Source organism: Oreochromis aureus, linkage group 10 (assembly GCF_013358895.1).
Source record: "Oreochromis aureus strain Israel breed Guangdong linkage group 10, ZZ_aureus, whole genome shotgun sequence".
NCBI classification, from domain to species: domain Eukaryota; kingdom Metazoa; phylum Chordata; class Actinopteri; order Cichliformes; family Cichlidae; genus Oreochromis; species Oreochromis aureus.
In genome coordinates, this window is record NC_052951.1 from 1,334,587 (window position 1) to 1,359,034 (window position 24,448).

At 46.5% G+C, this 24,448-nt stretch overlaps 1 protein-coding gene across 1 annotated transcript in view; it reads right to left on the minus strand.

Moving 5' to 3' along the window:
• Window positions 1–24,448, minus strand: part of dlg2 (discs, large homolog 2 (Drosophila)) — a 177,485-nt gene that overhangs the window by 143,139 nt on the left and 9,898 nt on the right. The window contains exon 3 of the mRNA XM_039618617.1: window positions 24,170–24,301. Coding sequence (XP_039474551.1) covers window positions 24,170–24,301 — 132 coding nt within the window. The remainder of the gene's footprint in view (window positions 1–24,169; window positions 24,302–24,448) is intronic.

Below are 24,448 nucleotides of genomic sequence, written 5' to 3' on the forward strand. Positions count from 1 at the left end.
TTAGAAATAATAAATCAACTTTTTTAGCCCATTAAGAAATTAACGGGTTAAAAACTTTCTTGATATATTTTTTTCAAATGCACAAAAGAACAGTCACAGTTCATTTTTTTTATCATTCAAATTAAAGCAGGCTTTTACAGAAGCAGATGAATGCAGGAAAATTTATGCAAATCCCCCAAAGCTCTTGATATGTAATGGTGAGTATATGTGTAAGTGTCTATGAACCAGTTATTATTTGTCACTCAATTATTTTGAGAGAATCAAAATTCAAAAATATACTATATATCAACTATGCATGTGATGTTAGGGTTTGCTAGGGTTTTCAGACATTTAAAGAAGGTGGTTTTTTGTGCGTACCTCAATGTTAATTCAACAAGTTCTGAGATAAACGCTCTCCTTCATATAATCCAATGCATTTCAAAACTATCCACTGTTACCATGGTAACAGAACATTGTAACATGTTATTCATTTAAAAAAGCGACCACAGCCTCAGTTTTACCAAAAGTAACAAAGATAACTCACACATGCAGTGAAACCTCCCGGTTCTTCCCTCATGTTGCAACACTGCTGTCTCATGAAACAGTGTTGCTTTGCTGCGAGAGGACCAGATGCCAAGCTAACAGCATGCCTAATCCTCAGACACAGAAGCTGCCTGTTCTCTTCAATACAATGACCTTACACCCCACATAGCTGATTTCTAATTCAGCTCTCCTCTGAGTAATGTTCATAACGCATTTAGCAGTTCTTTTCAACTCTCCTGTTAATGATCAAACCTACATTTTTTCAAATGGCTGAGTGTAAAAATTCCATCACTAAATGACTGGCACAAGACTGTCTATGGGTTATTTAAAATGGAAAAAATTAGCTTCTCTAACAGATTTCAATATGACAAATTTGTTGAGATTTGGGATAAATGGAAAAATGGAAACATTACATTTTGTCATAGCGATCTGAATATGTTTGAACTGCTGTAATCCTGTATCTCATATTTTTGAACTGCTATAAAAAAAAAACACCCAGCACGCCCCTGCGGGCGGTTTATCCTTCAAGCTCGGGTCCTCTACCAGAGGCCTGGGAGCTTGAGGGTCCTGCGCAGTATCTTAGCTGTTCCCAGGACTGCGCTCTTCTGGACAGAGATCTCCGATGTTGTTCCCGGGATCTGCTGGAGCCACTCGCCTAGCTTGGGAGTCACCGCACCTAGTGCTCCGATTACCACGGGGACCACCGTCACCTTCACCCTCCACATCCTCTCGAGCTCTTCTCTGAGCCCTTGGTATTTCTCCAGCTTCTCGTGTTCCTTCTTCCTGATATTGCTGTCATTCGGAACCGCTACATCTATCACTACAGCCGTCTTCTTCTGTTTGTCTACCACCACTATGTCCGGTTGGTTAGCCACCACCATTTTGTCCGTCTGCATCTGGAAGTCCCACAGATGCAGACGGACAAATGGTGGTGGCTATATATATATATATATATATATATATAGATAGATAGATAGATAGATAGATAGATAGATAGATTTTAACTAGATGGTACACCCGTTTGTTTACTTTTGTTTACTTGTGTTCTTACAGGTTGTTTTATTTTATGTTAAAAAAAAAACAACCTACATTTTTTCCATGAGGATGTGAACTGGTTCTACTGGGCTCATCAGCAATGGCAGTCATCCAGTTTTCATGCTACCATCTAATATGTACAGTCTGCTTCATATACCAATGTTCTCTACATCTGTACAATTTCTTCCATGCAAGTTTTGTCAGGGTAGAGATTGACACAAAAATAGCAAACAGCAGCTCTGGAACAGCCTATTCTGTCTTTGTCCTGCTGAGCTACTTTAAAGACACCGCTGGAATGGTATTCAAGGTATTACGAGCCAAGAAAAACATGCATGAGTCTAATAAGTACATTAAAAGGAAATCAAATTAAAAAGATCATTTAGCAGGAGTTCATAATTAAAACTGTGTATAGTGAGATACACAATTACAGTGAACATTTTTTAACTGCTTTAACTCCAACTTTAAATAGCAATGTTTTTAGGTATCCTGATCTATATAGACAAATATTGCATAAAAGCAACATAACCCATTTCTATCACTGTAGATTGATTTCCAATTTATGTAGCAATTATCTGACTCTGTTAGTAATTGCAATAAATAGAATAAGTATATCGTTTTTTTCGACCAACCCAAACTGCAAAGTGATGTCAGAGTAACGTCTTTTATAAGTCATTTTTGAACCTCCAATGCCAGGACCGCGCTCTTCTGGACAGAGATCTCAGGGGCATCTGTCCCTACGGCCTTCTTTCTCTACTTGTACCCCACTACTATGTCTGGTTGGTCAGTCAATACCACTTTAACTTGGTCATTCTCAATCACCTTTAGAACCATATCCCATTTTGACCTTTGTACTTCCAGGCCATACTCGGTACAGATTTTCCTGTATGCTGTGCCCTGGCTGCTAGCGTCTTGCACCCTGAAGTTATGTGCTTGATTGTCTCAGAGGGATTATGATTAGTGCCTCTGTGATGTCTTCTAGTCCAGATTTGTGCCGCCGCTGGTAGGATTTCTCAATATCAGCCACTTCTTCTATCTGATGCCGGTACATGCCACGCAGAGGCCTGACCTTTCATGATGGTTCTTCTTGCTTCTTCTTCTTTCTTGGCTTTCTGCTGCCTGAATCATTCACTAAGCACATAATCAGCTGTGGCCACCTTCCTGATGTATTAATGGATCTTTGTTCTATGGTTCTTACAGGTCTTGATGTCAGTGGCTTCTATCTCCTTCTTTGGCCAACTTATTATCCCAGCAGGGTACCTGATCACCTTTGGTGACCTTCGGTACTTTCGGTAGGTGTTCACTGCCCAGATTTTGTTCTTCCCATTTAACTGACTTCCCAGGACTTGCCTTTCTCTCTTCAGGTGTTTGTTGGTTGTGACTTTCCTAGTGGCCTCTTCATGCTTCCAATTTGCCTGTGGGATTCCCAGGCACTTGTCGCCTTTTGGTGGTACAGTCCCTTCAGTTTTGCCTACCTTTCCTCTCTTCGTTACCATCCAACTTCGTTCTCTAGTCCAAAAGATATTTTCATGCTGTTCCTGTAAATCCTAGCGGTGTAGTGTGGATCAGTGAATCGATGTCTCATTCACATTTGGCATACAGCTTGCATGCATGTAGGTGGGTAACGATTGCTTAATTTCGTAGTCAGTATCCGTAGCCAGCTAGCTCCACTAGCCACGGGTCTAGACAGCTTGCTGTACTTCTTAGGCATCCCTTTCTTCATCACACCTGTCTGCAGCTCTGATAGTTAACTATTGACAGCTAACTTCCTTCTGTGCTGCCTTGATCTTGGCCTATACTCTCCTTCTTCATGGGGGGTACTGCACCTTGTGGGTGTTCGTCTTGTAGCCATGCATCTCAGTGGTCACTGCTGCTGTGGTTTAGATCAGCTGGTTGGTTTCACTGATGGTTACAGTAGGGATTGTCCCTAATGTCCGGTTCGATCCCCCTGCTCTCTCTGTCCTGGTCATTGTGTCCTTGGGCAAGACACTTTACCCAAGGTGGTGTTGGCCAGAGGGGCCGATGGCGCGATATGGTAGCCTCGCTTCTGTCAGTCTGCCCCAGGGCAGCTGTGGCTACAACTGTAGCTTGCCTCCACCAGTGTGTGTGAATGTGAGAGTGAATGAATAGTGGAATTGTAAAGTGCTTTGGGTGCCTAGAAAAGCGCTATATAAATGCAATCCATTATTATTATTATTTTATATCTACACACACACACCTACATATGATGTACCAAAATAGTATGAATTGATAGATGCCTCAACATGTAAATGATAGCACATATGACACGAGCGTCTGCAGGTGCAGGATACTTTTTGGGTGTTTTCTTATTGCACTACACCTGTTGGGGCAATCTGTTGGCATGTATTTACCACTGATAGGGCCTTGTAGTGTCCTCAATAAGTGATGCAATATCATCAGTGGGGGTTTCTTGGGAGCCCCCGCTATTTCCAGTGATTCCCTCCATGGGAGATGTCCCACTAGTGTTATCTCGTGAAGACATCTATACTCATCCATTGACCAAGTGATGAAAATCGATGGTTGAATGATGCCCCATGACACAGCACTGACCTACCCACGTTTTATCATGGTTATGGACAGAGTGTATTGAGTGTGAGTTGTGACACTTACGCAGATGAGAAACGCACCCAATTGCTGGTGCCTAAAAACACCAGGAAATGATTTTCCAGGCAGCTCACTATAACCCAATGGCACTGCATATGGAATATGATGGGGTAGGCGCCGACAATTTTCAACAGCAGTTAAAGTGCTTGTATTGCTCCCTTCTTGTAGCTCAAAGTTACCAGCCAAGTGTCAAGGGCCTTTCGTGGTCACATGGCGAGTCCCGAACATAGACTACAAGATGGTTCTTTCGGACAGGGGAGGAGCCATGAAGGCATATCATCTCAACCTCCTCAAAGCATCGAGAGGCACTGAAACCAGTTTTCTGGTGAGCCTGATGAGCTTGGTAAAGGATAGAGATGAGTTTGGATTGGAGGTGCCAAATTCCACCATTCCCACCTCCCTCTACTGTGAAGACCATCTCACAAAGGCTCAGAGAGCAAAAGTTGCTGTATGGCAGAATCATTTTCCAGGCGGAGAACTCACAGCCAACCCAAAGAAATGTGTGGTTGGTTGGATGGAGGTACAGTATCTGGGGGACCACTTGAGAGGCACACTGGTTCACTCCCAGATGGACAAGATAGCGGCCATCATATCCTGCCAACATCCCAAGACCATATAAGATACGAGGCACCGGCTCATGCCAAACTTTGCGAAACTGACTAGACCCTTAACTGACCTCGAGTAGTAAGATACAGCATTGTAGAAAAGGAGTGTCTGTGGCAACATTTTGTTATTTCCTCCTCAGACTCCCATTCACCATGTTCAGATCATGTCCCGCTACATTGGCTGCATTGCATGAAGGATGTCAATGCCCTAATAGTTTGTCTAATGCAACATTCATATGTTCAGGGGTGGAGAAACTTTTACTTTGGAATGAATATAAACCTGAATGTGATATATGAGGAAATGTCCTGGGAAGATTGTCAGGAGTTTTCCTGCAGTGTAACTCAGGTCGGAATAAATGACACTCAGACAGGTTTGCAAGTTTAACGTGCACACGGGTGAGAGCTCAACGGAGACTCACACCCTGCAATAGTTGTCAGCCTTTATTTATACTTCAAGCATATTTGTGTAGCATGTCCTTCTCAGAGACGTACAGGAAGAGATAAAATAGAACTGTGCTGCGTGCAGGCTTCCTGTTGAGCTTGCACAGTTAGTAACATAACGGATAGCGTAACTTCTCTATTTGAGCTGAATACTCAAAGAGCAAACACATCTAGAAAATAAAATGTACTTTTAAGCATAAACATAATAAAATCTTTTGACAAAGATGAAGTGGACCCAGTGAAACAGTCTGTTAGAGTGAATTGTTAAATGTTTGTCATTTTTATTCTTACCATTTGTACTTTAACTGTGTGTTGAAAGGAATTCTTTTGTTCTCCCCTCCCCAGATTCTCGAGGTTCTGGGTGAGGGGCTATAGTGTTTTATTGCAGATACATCCTATCTGGAAGATCTGCTTCTTTTGATGTGGTAAAACTTCCTGCCCTTTGTATGGCTTCACTGTGTTATCTAGGGTGAACCATAGATTGGGTGTGGGGAGGTTACCCTCTTTATGACCTAGGATGTTGTTCCTGCTTTATGACCCTTTTGGTCAGCAGAAGACACACACACACACACACACACACACACACACACACACACACACACACACACACACACACACACACACGCACTTACAAAACCACAGGCAGGGTATTCCTTGTTCACATGTGTACCGTTATATGTTAATGACCCTATGCATATTCAAGTAACCACAATAAAAGGAGTGCTATGGGGAACCTGGCTGAGAGTCTGATGGAGGTCAAGTAGGTGGAACGACACTTGGCTCCAGGCAGGCCTCCCTCATGCATGAGTAACCCAAAGGACTTTGCCTACTTCGTGTCTTGCTTGCTGTGTAACCACATTGCCTTTAACGTTCCAGCGAATAGGTTTAAGCTACAAACCTATCACAGTCAGCAATTCAAAATCTGAGTTACTCATTTTTTTTCTCTAGCAATAGTTTTATACCAATGTGGAAACCATCAATGCAGCCTGATATTCATACATATGGTTTAGCTTGCAATTCATCAGTGTTATGGTGAATGGCTGTACATTCGCTAAAATAATTGAGGGAAGTGTTTCACTCTCTCACAATCTGGCTCTGACCCCAAACGTTTTCTTCCCCCTCTGTGCTACCTTCTTTCTGTGGTGCCAGGTGTCTAAGCGACCACAGATGTGTTTATGCTGTATCACCCTTGGCAGCTTTCCACATTGTAAGTTGACAAAGGCGTGTACAGTACTACACAGGACAAAGGGGTCTTGGAGTTTAAAATCTGGGAAAAAATGCCCTTCTATCTAATCATCAAAACCTAAAGCTTTCAGGACTGATTCTAGCCACACACAAAAACCCTACAGGAGTCTATATATTTTTGATGATAATCATTTGTAATTTGATTTTAAACAAATGACTTCACATCCCTGAACAGTGGTTTTATTCCTGCTATTGGTATTGTCCTCCTCTGACACACAAATATAATCTGTTGATTGTAGGACAATTTAATCTGGAACCGATAAGCAAGATTGATAGGCAGGCAGACTAAAATGTCAAGGAAATGGACTACTGAGAACCAGCATACAAGAACCAGTTCATAATTCCCATCCCAATTTCATGGGGTTCAGATGGTTTTCAGATGGTTTTCTTAATTGTCAGGTGCTTTTTCAACATTGTTATCTCTACAGCCCTCAGATTCTAGCTGTGTAAGTTCAACAGGAACATTGTTAATTGCTGTGAAACAGAACTTGCTTTTAAGAATTTATTGTAAACTAATCTGGTAAAACCTGTGGTTGAGCTACTGATTCATTGTTCTTATCCTTTTCTGTAAAGCATATGTAGTGGGTTAGATTTGGTGAATGCTGGTTCATACATTGTTTCTGTGAACGCAGCATGAACATTCACCCCTCCCTCAGTTGGTTAGAGGTTGGTTATAAGGAACAGCTGTGGTCCACTCTTGAGCTCTGGCAACTTGCACTCATTCCTGTTCAAGGTGTCAAAGATCATACTAGATCGTAGTACGTAGAGACTATCTCTCCACTCCGTTACATATTCCATATGTACGTGGTATGGTCGTGGCGTGTGGGTACTTGTTTACGACACTACAGCTAGCCCGGCCACGGCCCACAGCTTAAGTATAAAACAGCCTTGCAAACGTGACACCGGTGATAGTTTCATCAGAATGCGTCTCCGAGTGGCCTGAAGGTGGAGAGATAGTCTCTCACTCAGAGAACCAAAGTTACAATGTAACCGTAGGTTCTCTAGCATATCGAGGCTATCTCTCCGGTCCGTTACACTTTCCATATGTACGGGGTAACTCTGTAAGACACTCTACGAGGAGACACTGCAACCGAATCCCAGAGTGAAGGTACCAATGAACTATTTACAAATGTACATATATACATGCCACCATGGTCAGATCTTTGCCAGACGCAAAGGCTGAGCCGGGGGGCGGAGGCAACAGTCTGTAGATGCAAGACTGGCCTGAGCCGGTCCCACAAGACGCATGGACAGCCCGTGAGCACCTAGGCCATCGCCAGAAAGCGTAGCACACTGAGCTACCAATTTGGGTCCTGCTGGCCGCATAAACCCATGACATGTGGGAAATACACCAGACAGAGAGTCGGCACTATAGACTGGAAAACTCTCACTAACCAGCTGACGAAGCACCACGGGAACACAGCCTGCAGCAGCCAAGCTAGGGACGTGACCCAAGAGTCCATCCCCAGAGCTATGAAGCCACCCCGTGCTGTCCACAGAAAGGCGAGGGGGCTGGCAGCCTAGCCTGCTGAAGTGGAGGGCTGAGCTAGGGACACCCTGAAGGTCCACCGCCAGCGCCGAGCAGCTGCTACGCGCTGTCTGCAGACAGGGGAGTAGCAAGAGCGACACTCGTAACAGCCAGGAAGCTCAACCCAGCAAGCCACCGAGTGGGGACCGTCGATGAAGGGAAGCACGGGCCTCAAGCTCCTTGCATACTATGTCCTGATAATCAGGCAGCAGCGGCACCTGCGATAGGAGACGCTGTGGCTGCATGACATCATCAAACCTCGAGGCTACTGAGATGGGAACCTCAGGGAGGGCTAGTTCCAGTACCCAGGATGCTTCATCCATGATTTGATAGAAACCCACCTGGCCTGACACGTGCCTGGGGAGCCAGCTAGAGGCCGTCCAGGGGAAAGGTGAGAGTTGCCAGAGGAGCAGACGGGCACTTCATCAACGTCCTCCACCTGATAGCCATCCTCCACTAACCAAGGCTCGGAGGCGGGGCCGTGTGAGGGAACACTGTGGGACGGGCCTGGCAAATCTGTAGACGGGGGAGCCCATGAGCCTGCATGCTCTGCCTCCACTCCAGTGGCAGCCATTCTCCCCACTTTGGGTTCAGGAACATGCGAAGTGGGAGGGGCGGCACATTAGAGGCAAAAAACTGAGCACGGGCCTCTCTAGTCCGTGCTGGCAAGATAAGCAATTCATGCAGATTCAGGGATTTCTCTGGCTAATAAAGCATGTTCTAGGCCCAAGCATAACAGACACTGATCATGCCCATCCTCTAACGGCATGGAAATGCCACACTCCAAACAATTTTGGGATGTATGGGCTGCCATACTTGTAGCCAAAGCAAGGGGTTGGGGCCACACGATAACCTGCCACCTAAATGTCCCCTTCACTGTTTATTCCCACAGTGTGTACGGTATGGCATCTCTTCACGGCTGTTTTATACGTAAGCTGTGGGGTGTGGCCGGGCTAGCCGGAGTGTCTTAAAGAAGTATCCACACGCCACCACCAAGGGCGGGGGGGGTCATACCCCGTACATATGGAATATGTAACGGAGTGGAGCGAAGTCTCGAAATGATAGAGAACACAGGCTGTTTTATATGTTTTGTTGGTTTTTTGCTTTAGTGGAGGCACAGCCACTTGTGGGGGCTAGGCACGTGTAGTGGAATCCCCCCCGATGCATGTGAGTGTACACACTCGGAAATATGTATATTGCACCATTATGATTGCAGTGAGAGTGGCAGTGAGGTTTGCAGTGAGACTACATGGGTGACTAATTGGTGGCACCCTTGAGCACCCCTCCCTGTAGGTTGCATCCCCAAGTGGCCGGTCTCCACCATTTTGTTTAATTATTTTACCGAGCTGCTATTTTAAATAGGATAGCATCATGGCAGCGAACCTTGCCCCTTTAATTATTGTTTTTTATTAAAAATGTTTTAATTAAAGGTTTTGTATTGCCAGCCCTGCAACCGAAGTTCTTCTTTTTTTGCAGCTCTATGCTTTTAGTAGTCTAATACACTTTGATTTGTGAAATTGACCTGCCTCACCTCTGCTTGGTAATAATGAGCCTTTGGGCTTTTGTGGCTAGTACAACATTTGCACTAGCTACTGTAATCTCTCCTGGGGTGTAACTCCCTCCCCAGGTGGCGTTGTCAACACCATTTAGTCACTTTCACCGGTTTTCCACCTTCACGGCGCCAAACATATAAGGTTTTCTTAACCAACTCAGAAAATCAAAAATCTCAAACGTTGCATAAAACAATATTGATAGATGCCAATAACAATATTAATTATTCAGTAAAGCCATGATCTTCATAATCAGAATGTCTTTGTCATTGTCACAGGTACAACAAAATTAAAAAATTCACATACATTCCCACATACAAGCTTCAGTCAGCGCATACATTAATTCAAGAGTGACGTGATGGACATTTTTTGTAGCAGTATTCAGACGTGTTATTGCGGTTGGATAAAAGCTGTGTTTGAGTCTATTTGTCCTTACACTGATTGCTCTGCACTGTCTGCCCAAGCGCAACAGTTCAAACAGGGAGTGGCCAGGGTGTGAGGTATCTTTTGAGCTTTTTTAAGACAGCGGGTATTGTGTAGATCTTCCAGTGTGGTGAGTGGGCAGCCAGTGATCCTTTGGGCGGTGTTAATGATCCCCTGGAGTGCTTTCCTCTGAGCCACTGTGCAGCTAGTGTACCAGATGCATATGCAATAGGTTAGTACACTCTCAATGTTGGCTCTGTAGAAGGACACCAGCAGTCTGTGTGATGTTATTCCTCCTGAGAATTCTCAGGAAGTCTCTGTTGGGCCTTTTTCAGCAGCTCGGAGATGTTCGCCCTCCAGGAAAGGTTCTCCTCTATGTTGACTCCCAGGAAGCGGAAGCTTGCCACCCTTTCTACACAGTCCCCATTAATGAATAGTGGTTGGATCTCTGCCATTTTCCTTCTGAAGTCTATTATGAGTTCTTTGGTCTTTGAAGTGTTGAGGAGGAGGTTATTGGCCTTACACCATGACGACAGCTGCTCAACCTCGTCTCTGTAAGCAGACTCGTCACCCCTGGAGATGAGCCCCACCATGGTGGTGTCATCTGCAAACTTCACAAAGATGTTGCTGTGGTGAAGAGGAGTGCAGTCGTGTGTGTAGAGAGAGTAGAGCAGTGGACTGAGCACACAGCCCTGGGGTGAGCCAGTGCTGAGGCTCAGGGCTGAGGATGTGTGATGGCCAACTCTGACTCTCTGTTTACGGCCCGAGAGGAAGCTGTTGATCCACATGCAGGTGCTGTATGGAAGCCCCAGGTCTTGTAGCATGGCCACCAGTTTGTGTGGAAGGACGGTGTTAAAAGCTGAGCAGTAATCCATGAAAAGCATCCACACATAGCTCCCATGCCCCTCCAGGTGTGTTACGGCAGCATGGAGTGCTGTGGCTACAGCGTTTTCCGTGAACTAGTTTGCTCTGTAGGCAAACTGGTGTGGATCCAGGCTGCGAGGCAGGGCTGCTGTGATGTGTCTGCGGACCAGCTTCTCTAAGCATTTCATTACCACTGGGATGAGTGCCACTGGTCTCTAGTCATTCAGGTTGGTGATGTGGGGCTTCTTCAGGCAGAGTGAGACAGTCGCCTATGTGAGGGATTTGTTGAAGACCCTGGTGAGGGTCCCAGGATCTGCAAGTAAGCCTACAGTGTGAGAGCGAAGTGCTCTAATGGGGTGATATGGTACTATGAAATCATTAAGATAAGATGGGGCCTGATTATTTAAGACCCTGTATGAGCAGGATTTTGAATTCTGGATTTAACAGGGAGCCGATGAAGGGAAGCCAATACTGGAGAAATCTGCTCTCTCTTTCTAGTCCCTGTCAGGACTCTTGCTGCAGCATTTTGGATGAACTGAAGGCTTTTCAGGGAGTTTTTAGGACATCCTGATAAGTCTACAGGAGAGGACGCAGACGTTACTGTAATACTTTCTCCTGAAGCTTCCGGACGGCATTGTGAAAAATATCTGCTTAGATAGAATCCATCGGCTCGGAACTAGGAGGCCTGAAGCATGAAGACTGCGTCCTATTGTGGCCAAATTCAGACATTCCAAGCAGAACGAGCTGAAAGGAACAGACTTTAGTGTACAAGACCAGTTCCCCAAAGAGACCCTGGAGTGACACAAGGTTCCCAGTCTGATGCAGCTTTATGCTGTCATCGCCATAGACCGGCTCTACGTGGACAGACAGCTCTACCACAACCCCAGCACCACTCCCTGGTTGTATTAACCACGCTTCAGATAAGAATGACACTTCCTTATTCTGGGTATTACTCAAGTTATGCACCTTTTTTTCAGTGTTCAGTGAAATAAATATGACATCACTTTCAAATTGGTCTATACTTTATTTAATAATGCATTTTGAGGTCAAACTGAAAGAACACCAAATGTAAACGTGAGATCAGAAGTCAAATGTGACATATCTGGATGTAAACTACAATGTTATATTTACAGCATCATTTCCTAAATGTTGCTAATACAAATATACACACAAGCATAGTTTTAAAAATAAAAGACAGTTTATGAAATTTTGACTTTATTTGGGGTCCAGTGTCCAAAGTAAACTGGTATTTAGAATCCACACGTATCATTTCCAATATCTGTCAATATAAACAATGACAGTAAGAAACAAGCACTTCGACATTTAGATCAATCTACTGACCTGTAAGGAGAGGTCAAAGTTCAAATGTGACATGATATTTTATATCTTTATGGTGCTTTCTATATGTTGACAATACACACTGCACATGTAAGTCGACCTTGAACATCATGGTGGATGTAAGCTAAATTTTTATGTACTTGAACACATGAACACACCCTTACAGAATTTTAACAGAATTCATTGAAACACTTTCAAGTTATCATGCTCAAAGACAGACCGAATGACACACACACGCACTCACGCAAAAACACGAATTACCTCCTTGATGGAGGCAATTACAGTGGTCCCTCGCTATAACGCAGTTCACCTTTTGCGGCCTTGCTGTTTCGCGGATTTTTTTGTGCAATTTTTTTTTTTTTACAGCGCATTTTGTTCTGTGTCCTGATTGGCTGTAGACCATTGTCAATCAATCCTGTGCCGTGTCTCCTGTACAGTACAGAATGCATCCAGCTTGTCAAATTTACATAAATCTTCGATCGCTAGCAGTGTGACTCTGAAGTGTTGTACTGTATGTTTGTAAGTTTTCTCCCCAACAAACACAACAATGTCAATGATACGTGTTGCACTGTCAAAGGCACCTGCGCTAGCACCCAAAAGGCAGAGGAAGATGAAAACCATCGTTACCGTATTTTATGGATCATAATGCACATTAAGCGAAACAAAACAGTCAGATAAGTCTAACTTTACTCAGCTCATTCTTCTTGCTTCCTCCACTTCCGTACCATTGATTCATTAATGATTCATTAATGTTGAGTTCTCTGGCAGCTGCTCTATTCCCATGTTCTGGACCTGAAAACAGGGTTTGATCTTTGGTTTCTATAATGCTGGACTTACTTTTCTGCAAAGGTTTGAACTTTGAGAGAGTTTAAACAAGAGAGGAAAGTGTGAAAATGTTCATGTCTGTCTGAGAAAAGTGTATGAAGTGTGTAGTGAGGGGTTTCTCAGCCTTAAAACATCTATAATAATTGTAAAAAATAAAGTTGGCTACTTCTCAGATTTCACCTATCGTGGGTTATTTTTAGAACATAACTCCCGCGATAAACAAAGGAACAGGACAGACCACGTGACTTTCGCACATTGCTTTGTGGGTACCCGTGGCAACAAAATCAAAACACTGGCTGTGTCCCAGTCAATGGTCGTGTCCAAATTCATGGTCTGCATCCTCCTGAGGACGCATTTGTTGACCGATTACGTCACAGCGACGCACCGAAGGCTGTCCAAATTCGTAGACTCCTCCGAATGCAGACAACAAATGCGTCCTCCTTTTCCCCGAATTTGAAGGATGGGTTGGGTGTGTCCTTCGTGGCCTACCATATCCCAGAATGCATAGCGTGGCCCAGCCAAACTCCAGTTTCCGGCAATGGCGGCCGCTACTAAGTTTTAAAATTACTCTTATTAATCTTTCTGGGTCACAAAATAAACTTTTAACATATTTAACAGAATGTGGGTGTGTAAACTTCAAATATCTGCTCGGTTTATCAAGATATCGCATATTTGCAAAAGTGCTTCAACGTTTTCGGAGATGTCTGTTACCCACCAGCTCGATAGCTAGCCGAGAGCTCGAGGGTCACTGAAGCCACCGAGAACGGCACAACTCCCGGCACATCATTTTCAGATCACCGCGGACTTTCGCTACTCAGGTTAAACGTAATATATAAGTCACTTAGACAACCTAAAATGTTATTGTTTGGCTTTTTTCAGTGTTTTATTTGTTCGTGAGTAAATCGGTTTGGCTGAGATTAAAGTTATTAGATTAGATTAGATAAAATAAATCTTTATTAATCCCATGAGTGGGTTCCTCCTTGGTTTTCACACAGCTGAATAAACGTCAAACAGAAAACTGATTAAACAGAAGTGTGAGATGGTCGAGAATTTATGCCAGTGTCCTGTTATATTTGAGATAGCAAGGAGCAGACGGCCGAGTTTATTAAACTCCACCGAGACAGCGGTGACGCTAATCAGAAGGCTAGACCGTCCAATTTCATAGCCGTTTACTTCCGGCCTACCTGAGGACCTGTCAGCTGGTGATCAGCTGATCACGGGGCCGGGTTTAAAAGAGAGACACCACCCACCTGTTCGCCGCTCAGACATCATTCTCTTCATGTCAGGAGCTCCGAAACCTTGCCGACGTCAGTCTCCGCCTGATTCAGCAACTGTGAGTGTTTTTCCTCTCGATTCTTTTTCTCATCCCGCCCGCCGCTCTCCGTCTGTAACGCCAGTTCGAAGCCACGCCGTGCACTGATCGTTACTAGAATAACTGCGTGTCTGTTCCAACCCACCGCTAGCCTTCGCCGCGTTTGGGTCTAGCCAGCACGCCACACGGGCACGCCGAATTACTGTGTGTAATTCGCCCGATCGTGACGGGATGTCTGAGCTGCGTATAGACCCAGCGGAATTCGAACGGCTGAAAGCCGAAGTACTATATCTTCGCGGTGTGGTAGATCGGATGAGCACAAAAATGGAGTCTCTCACCGAAACTGTCCTCCAACTTTCCACTTCCGTCACCTCGCTGCAACGTCAGCCGGCGCCGTGAGCGCGGAGCCCGGATCGGACTACCAGATAAGTGGAACGGAGTTGATGGCCGGCCTGATGGTTTGCTCGCCACTTTAGACATGCTGTTTGAATGTCAGCCCACTAAATACGCCACCGCCCATGCAAAAGTTGCAATGCTAACCTCTCTCTTGTCTGGCCAGGCTCAGGAATGGGCCACGGCTCTCTACAACAATAAATCTGCAGCTTGCAATGACTATGCCCTGTTTGTGGAGGAATTAAAAAAGACATTTGTTCCCCCGAGCAGTGAAGTGGAGGTGGAGTCACAGCTGCTTCATTTACGCCAGGGCAGTCGACCCGCCTGTCACTTTGCCTCCCAATTCCGTACCCTGGCCGCTAAGCTAAAAGTGGGAGATGCTTTCACGCTCCATTTTTTTGGAGGGACTGGCTGATTACATCCGAGATGAGATGACCGGCCGTGAGGCCCCTAAAACCCTGGATGAGGCCGTGGACCTTGCCCTGAAGATCGACCAACGAGTGATGTCGTGGCCTCGCCACACCCCTCGGGCCTTCAAACCCTTCCAGCCTCAGAGGGCCACGTCTTCACAGCCTCCTCCCCCCTCTGAAGGAGCCGCTGCTAGCCCAAGCAGTACATCCAGCGAGGAGCCCATGCAGCTGGGCAGACTCTCCAAAGAGGAGAGAGAGAGACGCTGGCGTGAGGGTCTCTGCGCCTACTGTGGATCAGCTCGACACCGTCGTCCCCAGTGCCCGCTACGTCCGGGAAACGACGACGCTAGGTAGACTGCGGGGGTGTCCCACCTGGCCTTTCGCACTCCTCTGACCCCTCTCGCTTTCTGTTACCAGTAATATTTCACCTGAAACGCCAACAGTTCTCATCTGAAGCCCTCCTGGACACCGGAGCCGCTGAGAACTTCATCGATCAAAAACTAGCCTCCCGACTTCACATTCCGTTAACTCCTGTGGATCGATTCCTCCCGGTGACCTCAGTAGATGGGCGACCCCTCCAACCCTACCCGATCCAGTTCCAGACCCAGCCGGTTCGCGTGTCTATCGGGGATCATCAGGAGGAGATCCGGTTTCTAGTAGTCTCGGCCACTTCCTCACCTCTCATCCTTGGATACCCCTGGTTCCGTCAACATGACCCCCACATCTCCTGGTCTTCCTGCCAAATCCTGGGTTGGGGTCCCCAGTGTCCACGCCGCTGCCTTCTCTCTCGGACCTAAAAGAACTCAAAGTCAGAAGAGGCCTCTCCCGGAGCCCATTGATCTGGATAAGATCCTCCGCTTACCACGACCTATCTGAGGTCTTTAGTAAGAGGCGAGCCTCTACTCTACCTCCTCATCGCTCCTACGACATGGCCATTGAGCTCCTCCCGGGAGCGGTCCCTCCTCGTGGTCGCCTGTTCTCTCTGTCTCCCGCAGAGAATAAGGCCATGGAGGAGTACGTTGCTGAGGCTCTCCAACAGGGCTTTATTCGCCCTTCTACCTCTCCTGCTGCTGCTGGATTCTTCTTTGTCAAGAAGAAAGACGGCGGGCTCCGCCCCTGTATAGACTATCGGGGCTTGAATAAAGTCACTATCAAGAACCGCCATCCTCTTCCTCTGCTATCCACCGCACTCGATTCCCTCTCCCAGGCCTGCATCTTCACCAAACTAGACCTACGCAGCGCCTACAATTTGGTGCGCATTAGGGAAGGGGATGAATGGAAGACGGCCTTTATCACCCCTAACGGGCACTGGGAGTACCTGGTGATGCCCTTCGGCCTCTGCAACAGCCCTGCTGTCTTCCAACATCTGATCAACGATGTCTTGGGGATATGCTAGGCCGGTGGGTGTTTGCTTATCTCGACGACATCTTGATCTACTCCCGCACCGAAGTGGACCATGTTCGCCATGTGAGGGCCGTGCTGAGCAGGCTGCTCGAGTACCAGCTGTTCTGCAAACTGGAGAAGTGTGCTTTCCATCAGCGGTCCACCACCTTCCTGGGCTTCACCATCTCCTCCGATGGCCTGACCATGGACCCGCAAAAGGTCCAAGCGGTGACCCAGTGGCCTCAGCCCTCCAGCCTTAAGCAGCTACAGAGCTTCCTGGGCTTTGCCAATTTCTATCGGCGTTTTATCCGTAATTTCAGCACTGTTGTCGCCCCACTGACATCCCTCACCAAACCAGCTAACCTGCCTAAGCACGGCCCGGATGGAAAACTTCACCCATGCTACTATTTCTCAAGGAAATTTTCTCCCACGCAGCAACAGTACGGTGTCGGAGACCGAGAACTCCTGGCCATTAAGTGGGCCTTAGAAGAGTGGCGGCATTGGCTCCTGGGACCCTTTTCTGATCCGGACTGATCATCAGAACCTGATCCATATTCGTTCTGCCAAGCAGCTCAACCCAAGGCAGGCCCGTTGGGCCTTATTCTTTGAGCCTTACAACTTCCACCTCGCCTACCGCCCTGGTTCCAAGAACGCTAAGGCAGACGCTCTCTCCAGACGGTTCACCCAGGACGACCTCACGTCAGACCCTGGACCTATCCTACCTTCTCATTTTTCGCTGCCCCCGTTCGGTGGCCCCTGGAGGACTCTATCCGGGATGCCCTGACCGCCGAACCACCTCTGCCTGACACCCCCTGCTGGGAGACTCTATGTACCATCCCGGTGCCATCAGGAGGCCTTGCTCTGGGCTCACTCCTCCCCGCTCTCTGGTCACCCGGGGCCTGACAGGACCCTCCAGCTCCTCCGTCGTGCCTTCTGGTGGCCCTCCATGACTCGGGACGTCCGTGAATTCGTTTCTGCCTGTGACACCTGTGCTCGGGCTAAGTCCTCCACTCAGCCTCCCGCTGGCGACCTTCGCCCTCTCCCTGTGCCGGGACGTCCCTGGTCCCATGTCGGCCTTGACTTTGTTACCGGCCTCCCATCCGTGGACGGTCTTGACACCATCCTCACCTTTGTAGACCGGTTTTCAAAGGCGGTGCACCTGGTCGCCCTGGCCGGCCTCCCTTCCGCCAAACGGACAGCTGAGCTCTTCTTAGACCATGTCGTCCGGCTGCACGGGTTCCCCAAGGACATAGTCTCTGACAGGGGGCCCCAGTTCATCGCCAGGTTCTGGAAAGCCTTTTCCCGCCTGATTGGGGCATCTCCCAGCCTCTCATCCGGCTATCACCCTCAGACCAATGAGCAGGTTGAACGGACCAATCAACAACTGGGGCACTTCTTGCGGTGCTTCGTGTCCGCCCAACCGTCGCTTTGGCCTCGTTACCTGTTGTGGGCTGAGCTGTCTCATAACCTTCACGTCTCTTCTGCCACCGGTCTCTCGCCCTTTGAAGTCTGTCATGGCTTTCATCCTCCTATCTTCAGCCACCAGGAGGCGGAGGTCGACGTGCCTGCTGCTGAACGGATGGTCTGCCGCTGTCGTCAGGCCTGGATCAAGGCGCGGGCTGCCATTTCCCGAGCCAACGCTCTGTACGCCAAGCAGCATCGTCACCGCCACCGCCCGGGTCATCCTCTTCAGCCGGGGGATCGCGTCTGGCTCTCCACAAGGCACCTGCGGCTCCGCACCGAGTCCAAGAAGCTCACTCCCAGGTTCGTTGGCCCATACGAGGTCACTGCCCGGCTCAACCCCGTGACTTATCGTCTGCGGCTTCCACCCGCCATGAAGGTCCATCCGGTTTTCCACGTCTCGCAGCGTAAACGGCGTGTTACTTCCTCGCTGGCGCCCCCCTCCCCGGCCCCGCCCCTGCCCAGGTTCGTCAATGGGGGTCCTGTCTACACTGTCCGGCGGATCTTGGACTCCCGTCCCCGGGGTCGGGGGGTCCAGTATTTGGTGGACTGGGCTGGCTACGGTCCGGAGGAGCGCTCCTGGGTGCCGTCCGCGCCGTCTTGGATCCCTCCTCATCTCGGATTTCCGTCGCCGCTGTCCTGGACCGCCGGGTGCCGGTCTTCGGGGGTCCTGTCAGCTGGTGATCAGCTGATCACGGGGCCGGGTTTAAAAGAGAGACGCCACCCACCTGTTCGCCGCTCAGACATCGTTCTCTTCATGTCAGGAGCTCCGAAACCTTGCCGACGTCAGTCTCCACTTGATTCAGCAACTGTGAGTGTTTTTCCTCTCGATTCTTTTTGTCATCCCGGCTCCGCTCGCTCTCCGTCTGTAATGCCAGTTCCGAAGCCACGCTTCGTGCACTGATCGTTACTAGAATAACTGCGTGTCTGTTCCAACCCACCGCTAGCCTTCGCCGTGTTTGGGTCTAGCCAGCACGCCACACGGGCACGCCGAATTACTGTGTGTAATTCGCCCGATCGTGACAGGACCCGGCCCACGTAGACCGCAAAGGCCGGGTCCTCAGGAGGATGCAGCCCATGAATTTGGACACGACTAATGACTGTAGAAAAGATGGACGACGCGACACCGCCTCCTCCAATTATGCAAAAATGAAGCCAAAATATCACGCTTGTGGAGACTGCCATCTTGCATTTTTGGAGCCAGAGTCTGCGCAGTAGTCACTTGAGGCGGAGCGACTGCATCACGCTCCTTCATTTCTGTCAAACAAAGCTGTGTGAAACATTTCTTGCAGTTGGTGTCATGGTTGCTAGGCAACCTGAACAGCGCGACGAAGGCTAGACCATCCCATTTCACAAGCCTCGCACTTCCGCACTTCTCGTACTTGTAGTACGCACCGTACGTAGTACGCGTACTGCGCGTACTTCAAGCGTGCGGCCTCTTAATTGGGACACAGCCTCTGCATCAAGCGCTAGTATTTCCAGCACCGGTAATCATTAATTCTGCGGTTTTAATCCCTGCTTGCATTTTATTTGCCCCAAAAACAGTTATGTACAAAACGACGGAGAACACGGCAGGTCCGTACAAAGACAGACATGACGAAAAGGCAAAAAAAAAAAAAAAAAAGGACGAGGAAAAAATCAAAGGATTGAAAGGGTCAGACCCGTACGAGCATACAGAGTGGAGTAAGGACGTCAGCGTGCTGCCCACGGACATATTTATTATTATATGGTCCTAAGTGTGAGTACAGACACTCACAAGATGTTTATTAACTTCAGATCCCTGCAACAAGCCCAGGTCCAGTTTACTTTGGTGATTTGGACTATTCCATTTCACAGCTGCTGTTACATTTTTTTCCTTTATCTCCTGTACAGGCAAACGCATCTATTTGTCATTTCAGGTTGTAGTATTACACAACATTTTCAGATCTAATAGAAATAAAATGAGTGTTTCGTAATTCGTTCAGTTTATTGTCTTTATTTATAACTGGCATTATTGTTTCATTTTATTATAGAATCTTACAAGAAAGAGGCAAAATTGTATTCCATCATGCTTTATTAGCTCGTCGGTAAAAAAACAAATCAACAATGCAAAAAAAAAAAAAAAAAACATTGCAAAACAACACACTGGAAAACAGTTATTCATCACTTGATTGCTTCAATACAACCCTTGGGCACATATATGCGGGACGTATCGTGGCTGTTTTGATCTCGCTCTCTCTCTTAACCGATCAAATCTGGCTGTGGTAGCAGCTTTAAACTCGGTATGACCCAGGGTGATAGAGGTGCCCAGTCTGCATCGCATTCCAGCATTTTGTAGGCTGGTTTTCCTGCAAAACACAACAAACATTAGCCCACAAAGCTACCGTGAACAAAGCAGCATAGCGCAACGAATTCAATTCACATCGATATAAGACTTATTTGTAACCTACATCAACAATTATGTTATGATAAATTACATAATAACTACAACAGAAGACGTACCTTTGTGGGAATCCTTGGAGCAGACTAACATGTGAGCTGGAGTGTTCTGGAACGTTATATTTGGTCTTCAAATGGCTGCAATCCAGGCCATCCGTCGCCTCTTTGTTACTTCGGAAACATGGCTTGAACAATTTCTCTTCCACGACGTAATCCGATAAAAAATGATCTCTTTACCCGTCGGCTTCCCGTGGCTGTCATGCGACCGGCTATTGCAGTTAATAATACAACAGCTTCTTGCCATTTTTTGTGTTTGTTTTTATCACTGTGCGACTGTTTTCATGCGAAAGCCTGCATGCGCTAGTACCGCTTGCCACTCATTCCCAGAATCCTTTGCGGTTTTACCCCGGAATGACGTCACATTTTCAGTCTCGTTCTTGTTGCTTTCTAACAACAAATGGTGCTTGCTATTCATTAAGTATAGTAGACAGTAGATGGGTAAAGATGATGGTCTTAATACAAGGTTCATTTAGCTTTCTAAAGCAGAAAAGAAAAGAAATACCTTATTTATCCAATATTCAGGGTATTATTTTGTTTCAGCATTTTAATATTAATTTTACCACAACAAACATATAAAAAGGACAAAAGGAATTTTGTGATGCTGTGGTTATCAACCTCGCTGTCAAGGTCAGCAGACTGAGACAACTGGTGGCATCGTTCCTTGGGTTACGGGGAGGTGTGTTTGCTTTATGTGCAGTTGGGAAGGTCATCTGTACTTCTGTGTTTTTAAAGAATAAATACCTCATGGCACAACCAACAGCATATCTACAAATCTGAGAGGAAACTCTCCTGCTAACAAACCTGCTAAAATATGCCATTAATACTAACCAAAGAATACAGTAACATTCAGAGTCGTTCTGCTGCTCAGAGGAACGACTCCAGAGAGAGGCAGGGATGATGAAGGGGTTAAATCTAGACATGAGTCCACTCTGCACTGAGGGGGTTTAGCCAGAGTGACTATGCACAGGCCAGATTAGATAGCACCTAATGCTTTGTAAGATGATTAAATCTATTTCAGGATGGATTTATTCCATAGCAGAACTCTGTGATTGCAGTGTCTTGATGGATGCTCTATCATTCATGTAAGGAAATCCCAAAGGTTGATTCTGTTCATCTGGACATTTCAGTGGGAGAAACGTTTCAGGTGACTTCTTCAGTCTCAGCTGACTGCAGGTTTCCCCAGTCTTACAGTACATAATCATTGCATAATCATTACAACTAGCACCACTGGCGAACAATGGGCTGTAAGGTCAGTTTTTTGATCATTAATATGCAAATTATTATGACCATTGACAAGGACAGACTGGCAGGAACTCTGCAAGCCTCAAGGTGAGGACATCGACGCCCTCACCCACTGCATCACGGACTACATTAATTTCTGTGTTGATAACACTGTGCCTACCAAGAAGGTACAGTGTTTCTCAAACAATAAACTGTGGGTCACCCCAGAACTGAAGGCCCTGCTGAACAAGAAGAAGAGGGCTTTCTGGTCTGGAGACAAGGAGGAACTGAAGAAAGTCCAAAAGGATCTTAAATACAAGATCCGAGAAGGCAAGGAGCGCTTCAGTTCAGGAGGAAGATGGAAAACCAACTCGAACAGAAAAACGTCAGAGAAGTCTGGAGGAACATGAAAAAAATCTCTGGACACTTCCAGGACAATGGAGGAGCCACAGTGTCTGCTGGCTGGGTGGGCTAACGACTTGAATCAGTTTTTCAACAGATTTGACAACGGCCCACTTATCACCTCTCCCACCCCCCAGGTTCCATCAACCCCTCTCCAGTTTTTGACTTCTCCAGTGCTTTCAACACCATCCAACCTGCACTACTGAGAGGGAAGCTGGAGGGAGCCGGAGTAGGCAAACAGCTGGCTGCATGGACCATCGACTACCTTCCCAACAGACCACAGTATGTGAGGCTCCATGACTGTGTCCCCAAGGTGGTAATCTGCAGCACGGGGGCACCACAGGGCACGGTTCTCTCACCTTTCCTGTTCAGCCTTTACACTTCAGACTTCTGTTATAATTTGGCAAGACAAAGGAGATGATCATAACTTCAGGAGGAAGTCACCCCCTACAACACCAGTGAACATCCAAGGGAAAGACATTGAGATAGTGGACTCTTATAAGTACCTGGGTGTTCACCTCAACAATAAACTGGACTGGACTACAAATACAGACATCCTGTATAAGAAGGGCCAGAGTCGACTCCACCTGCTGAGGAGACTGAGGTCCTTCGGAGTCTGCAGGACTCTATTAAGGAAATTCTATGACACTGTGGTAGCATCTGCCCTTTTCTATGCAGTGGCCTGCTGGGGGAGTGGATGCACGGACAGGGACAGGAGCAGGATTGACAAACTGGTGCGGAGGTCTAGCTCTGTGTGGGATGTCCTCTGGAGTCTGTGGAGGTGGTTGGCGAGAGGAGGATGTTAGTAAAGCTGACATCCATCATGAACAACCCACATCACCCACTGCATGAGTATGTGAGTGTGCTGAGCAGCTCCTTTAGTCAGAGACTGAAACACCCTCGCTGCAGGAAGGAGCACTTTCGCAGATCATTAATCCCAACAGCAGTTAGACTCTATAAGTCCTCAATCACTTTGTCATGACTCACTGGACACTGTGAACATCCATGGTCACCACTTCATGCATAATGGATCTTCTATGTGTATGGACATTTGCAGGTATATATGTATGTATATGCATACATATGTATATTTAGTGTGTACATGTGTGTGTGTACATGTCTATACATGGGAATAGTAGTGGTAAAATAGTTATGTTAAGCGATATAGTTTATGTCTTGCATATTTCCACAACCATATCCATAATCACATACTGTGTATGCTACCATTGTATATAGTGTATTATCTCACTTTTTTTCATTGGTTGTACTTATTTGTATTTTTGCATTTCCTTCTGATATCTGCCTGAGCTGAGGTAACGCTAAAATTTCCCTGTTGTGGGATCAATAAAGTCTCTTATCTTATCTTATCTTATCTTATCTTATCTTATCTTATCTTAACTTAACTTAACTTAACTTAACTTAGCAACCATTGATCAATGACCACTGATCTGTGCTTGCAATGTCTACATCTTTCTCACCATTAAAGGAATTTGTAAGATGTGTTTGGCTATATCTTTAAATGTTAGCAGTAATGAATGTGTAACAATTGCACACACACTAATAAAACCTTGTAATGATGCTGTCAGTCTGAAGCAGTCAGGTGTGGTTTTGGAAAATATTGGACGATTTTGCAGCCCCCCTACTCTGTCCACCATTCCCAACCAGAGATACACAAGTTTCTCCCTGACTGGATTTGCCAATCAAAGCTGTGATCATGACGTTGCACCGTATTTCAACAGCATCACAGCAAGTTAGTAATTAAAGTCAAACTTATGAGAAAGGTGACCCCTTGAAAACAAATAAGCGTGATAAGAACTATTAATAAAAATGTATCTGAGGAGAACTTTTTTGTTTTAGCTTGACACCAGCAACAATCTGGAAACTGTAACAGTCATTCATATTGCAAACCAGCCCACCGAATGTATTTTGTCACGCTACTCTTCTTGCATTCACTCTTCACCCACCACTACTGTGCAGTGTTTCGTGAACAAGAACAAGGTCACTAACACACTGATCTATGTATTTACAAAAACTTTTGTTTTGAAAATCACCACAGTATGAACTTTACAGCAAATGCTGTCTGCTTGATACACTGTGGCTGTGCGACTTACCAAGAAGAGCTTCAAACAGGTTGCTTTTGAAAATCCCCATCACTCTTTGAATGGCAGTTTTGAGCTGCTGCTCCTCCGGTTTCCTCAGGTTAGTGCAGTATTCCTCCAAAAGTGCAAGGGCTCGAGCTGTGTCTGCAGAGCACAGGGGAAAAAAGGCTCTGGGGTTTCCTTGGTTTATTTTTCTCATGGATAATTTATGTAAAATATATACATTGATCTGGTAATATTTAATATCTTGTGCAAAAAGGTTGATTCTGTTCATTGAGACGTAGCATTTTC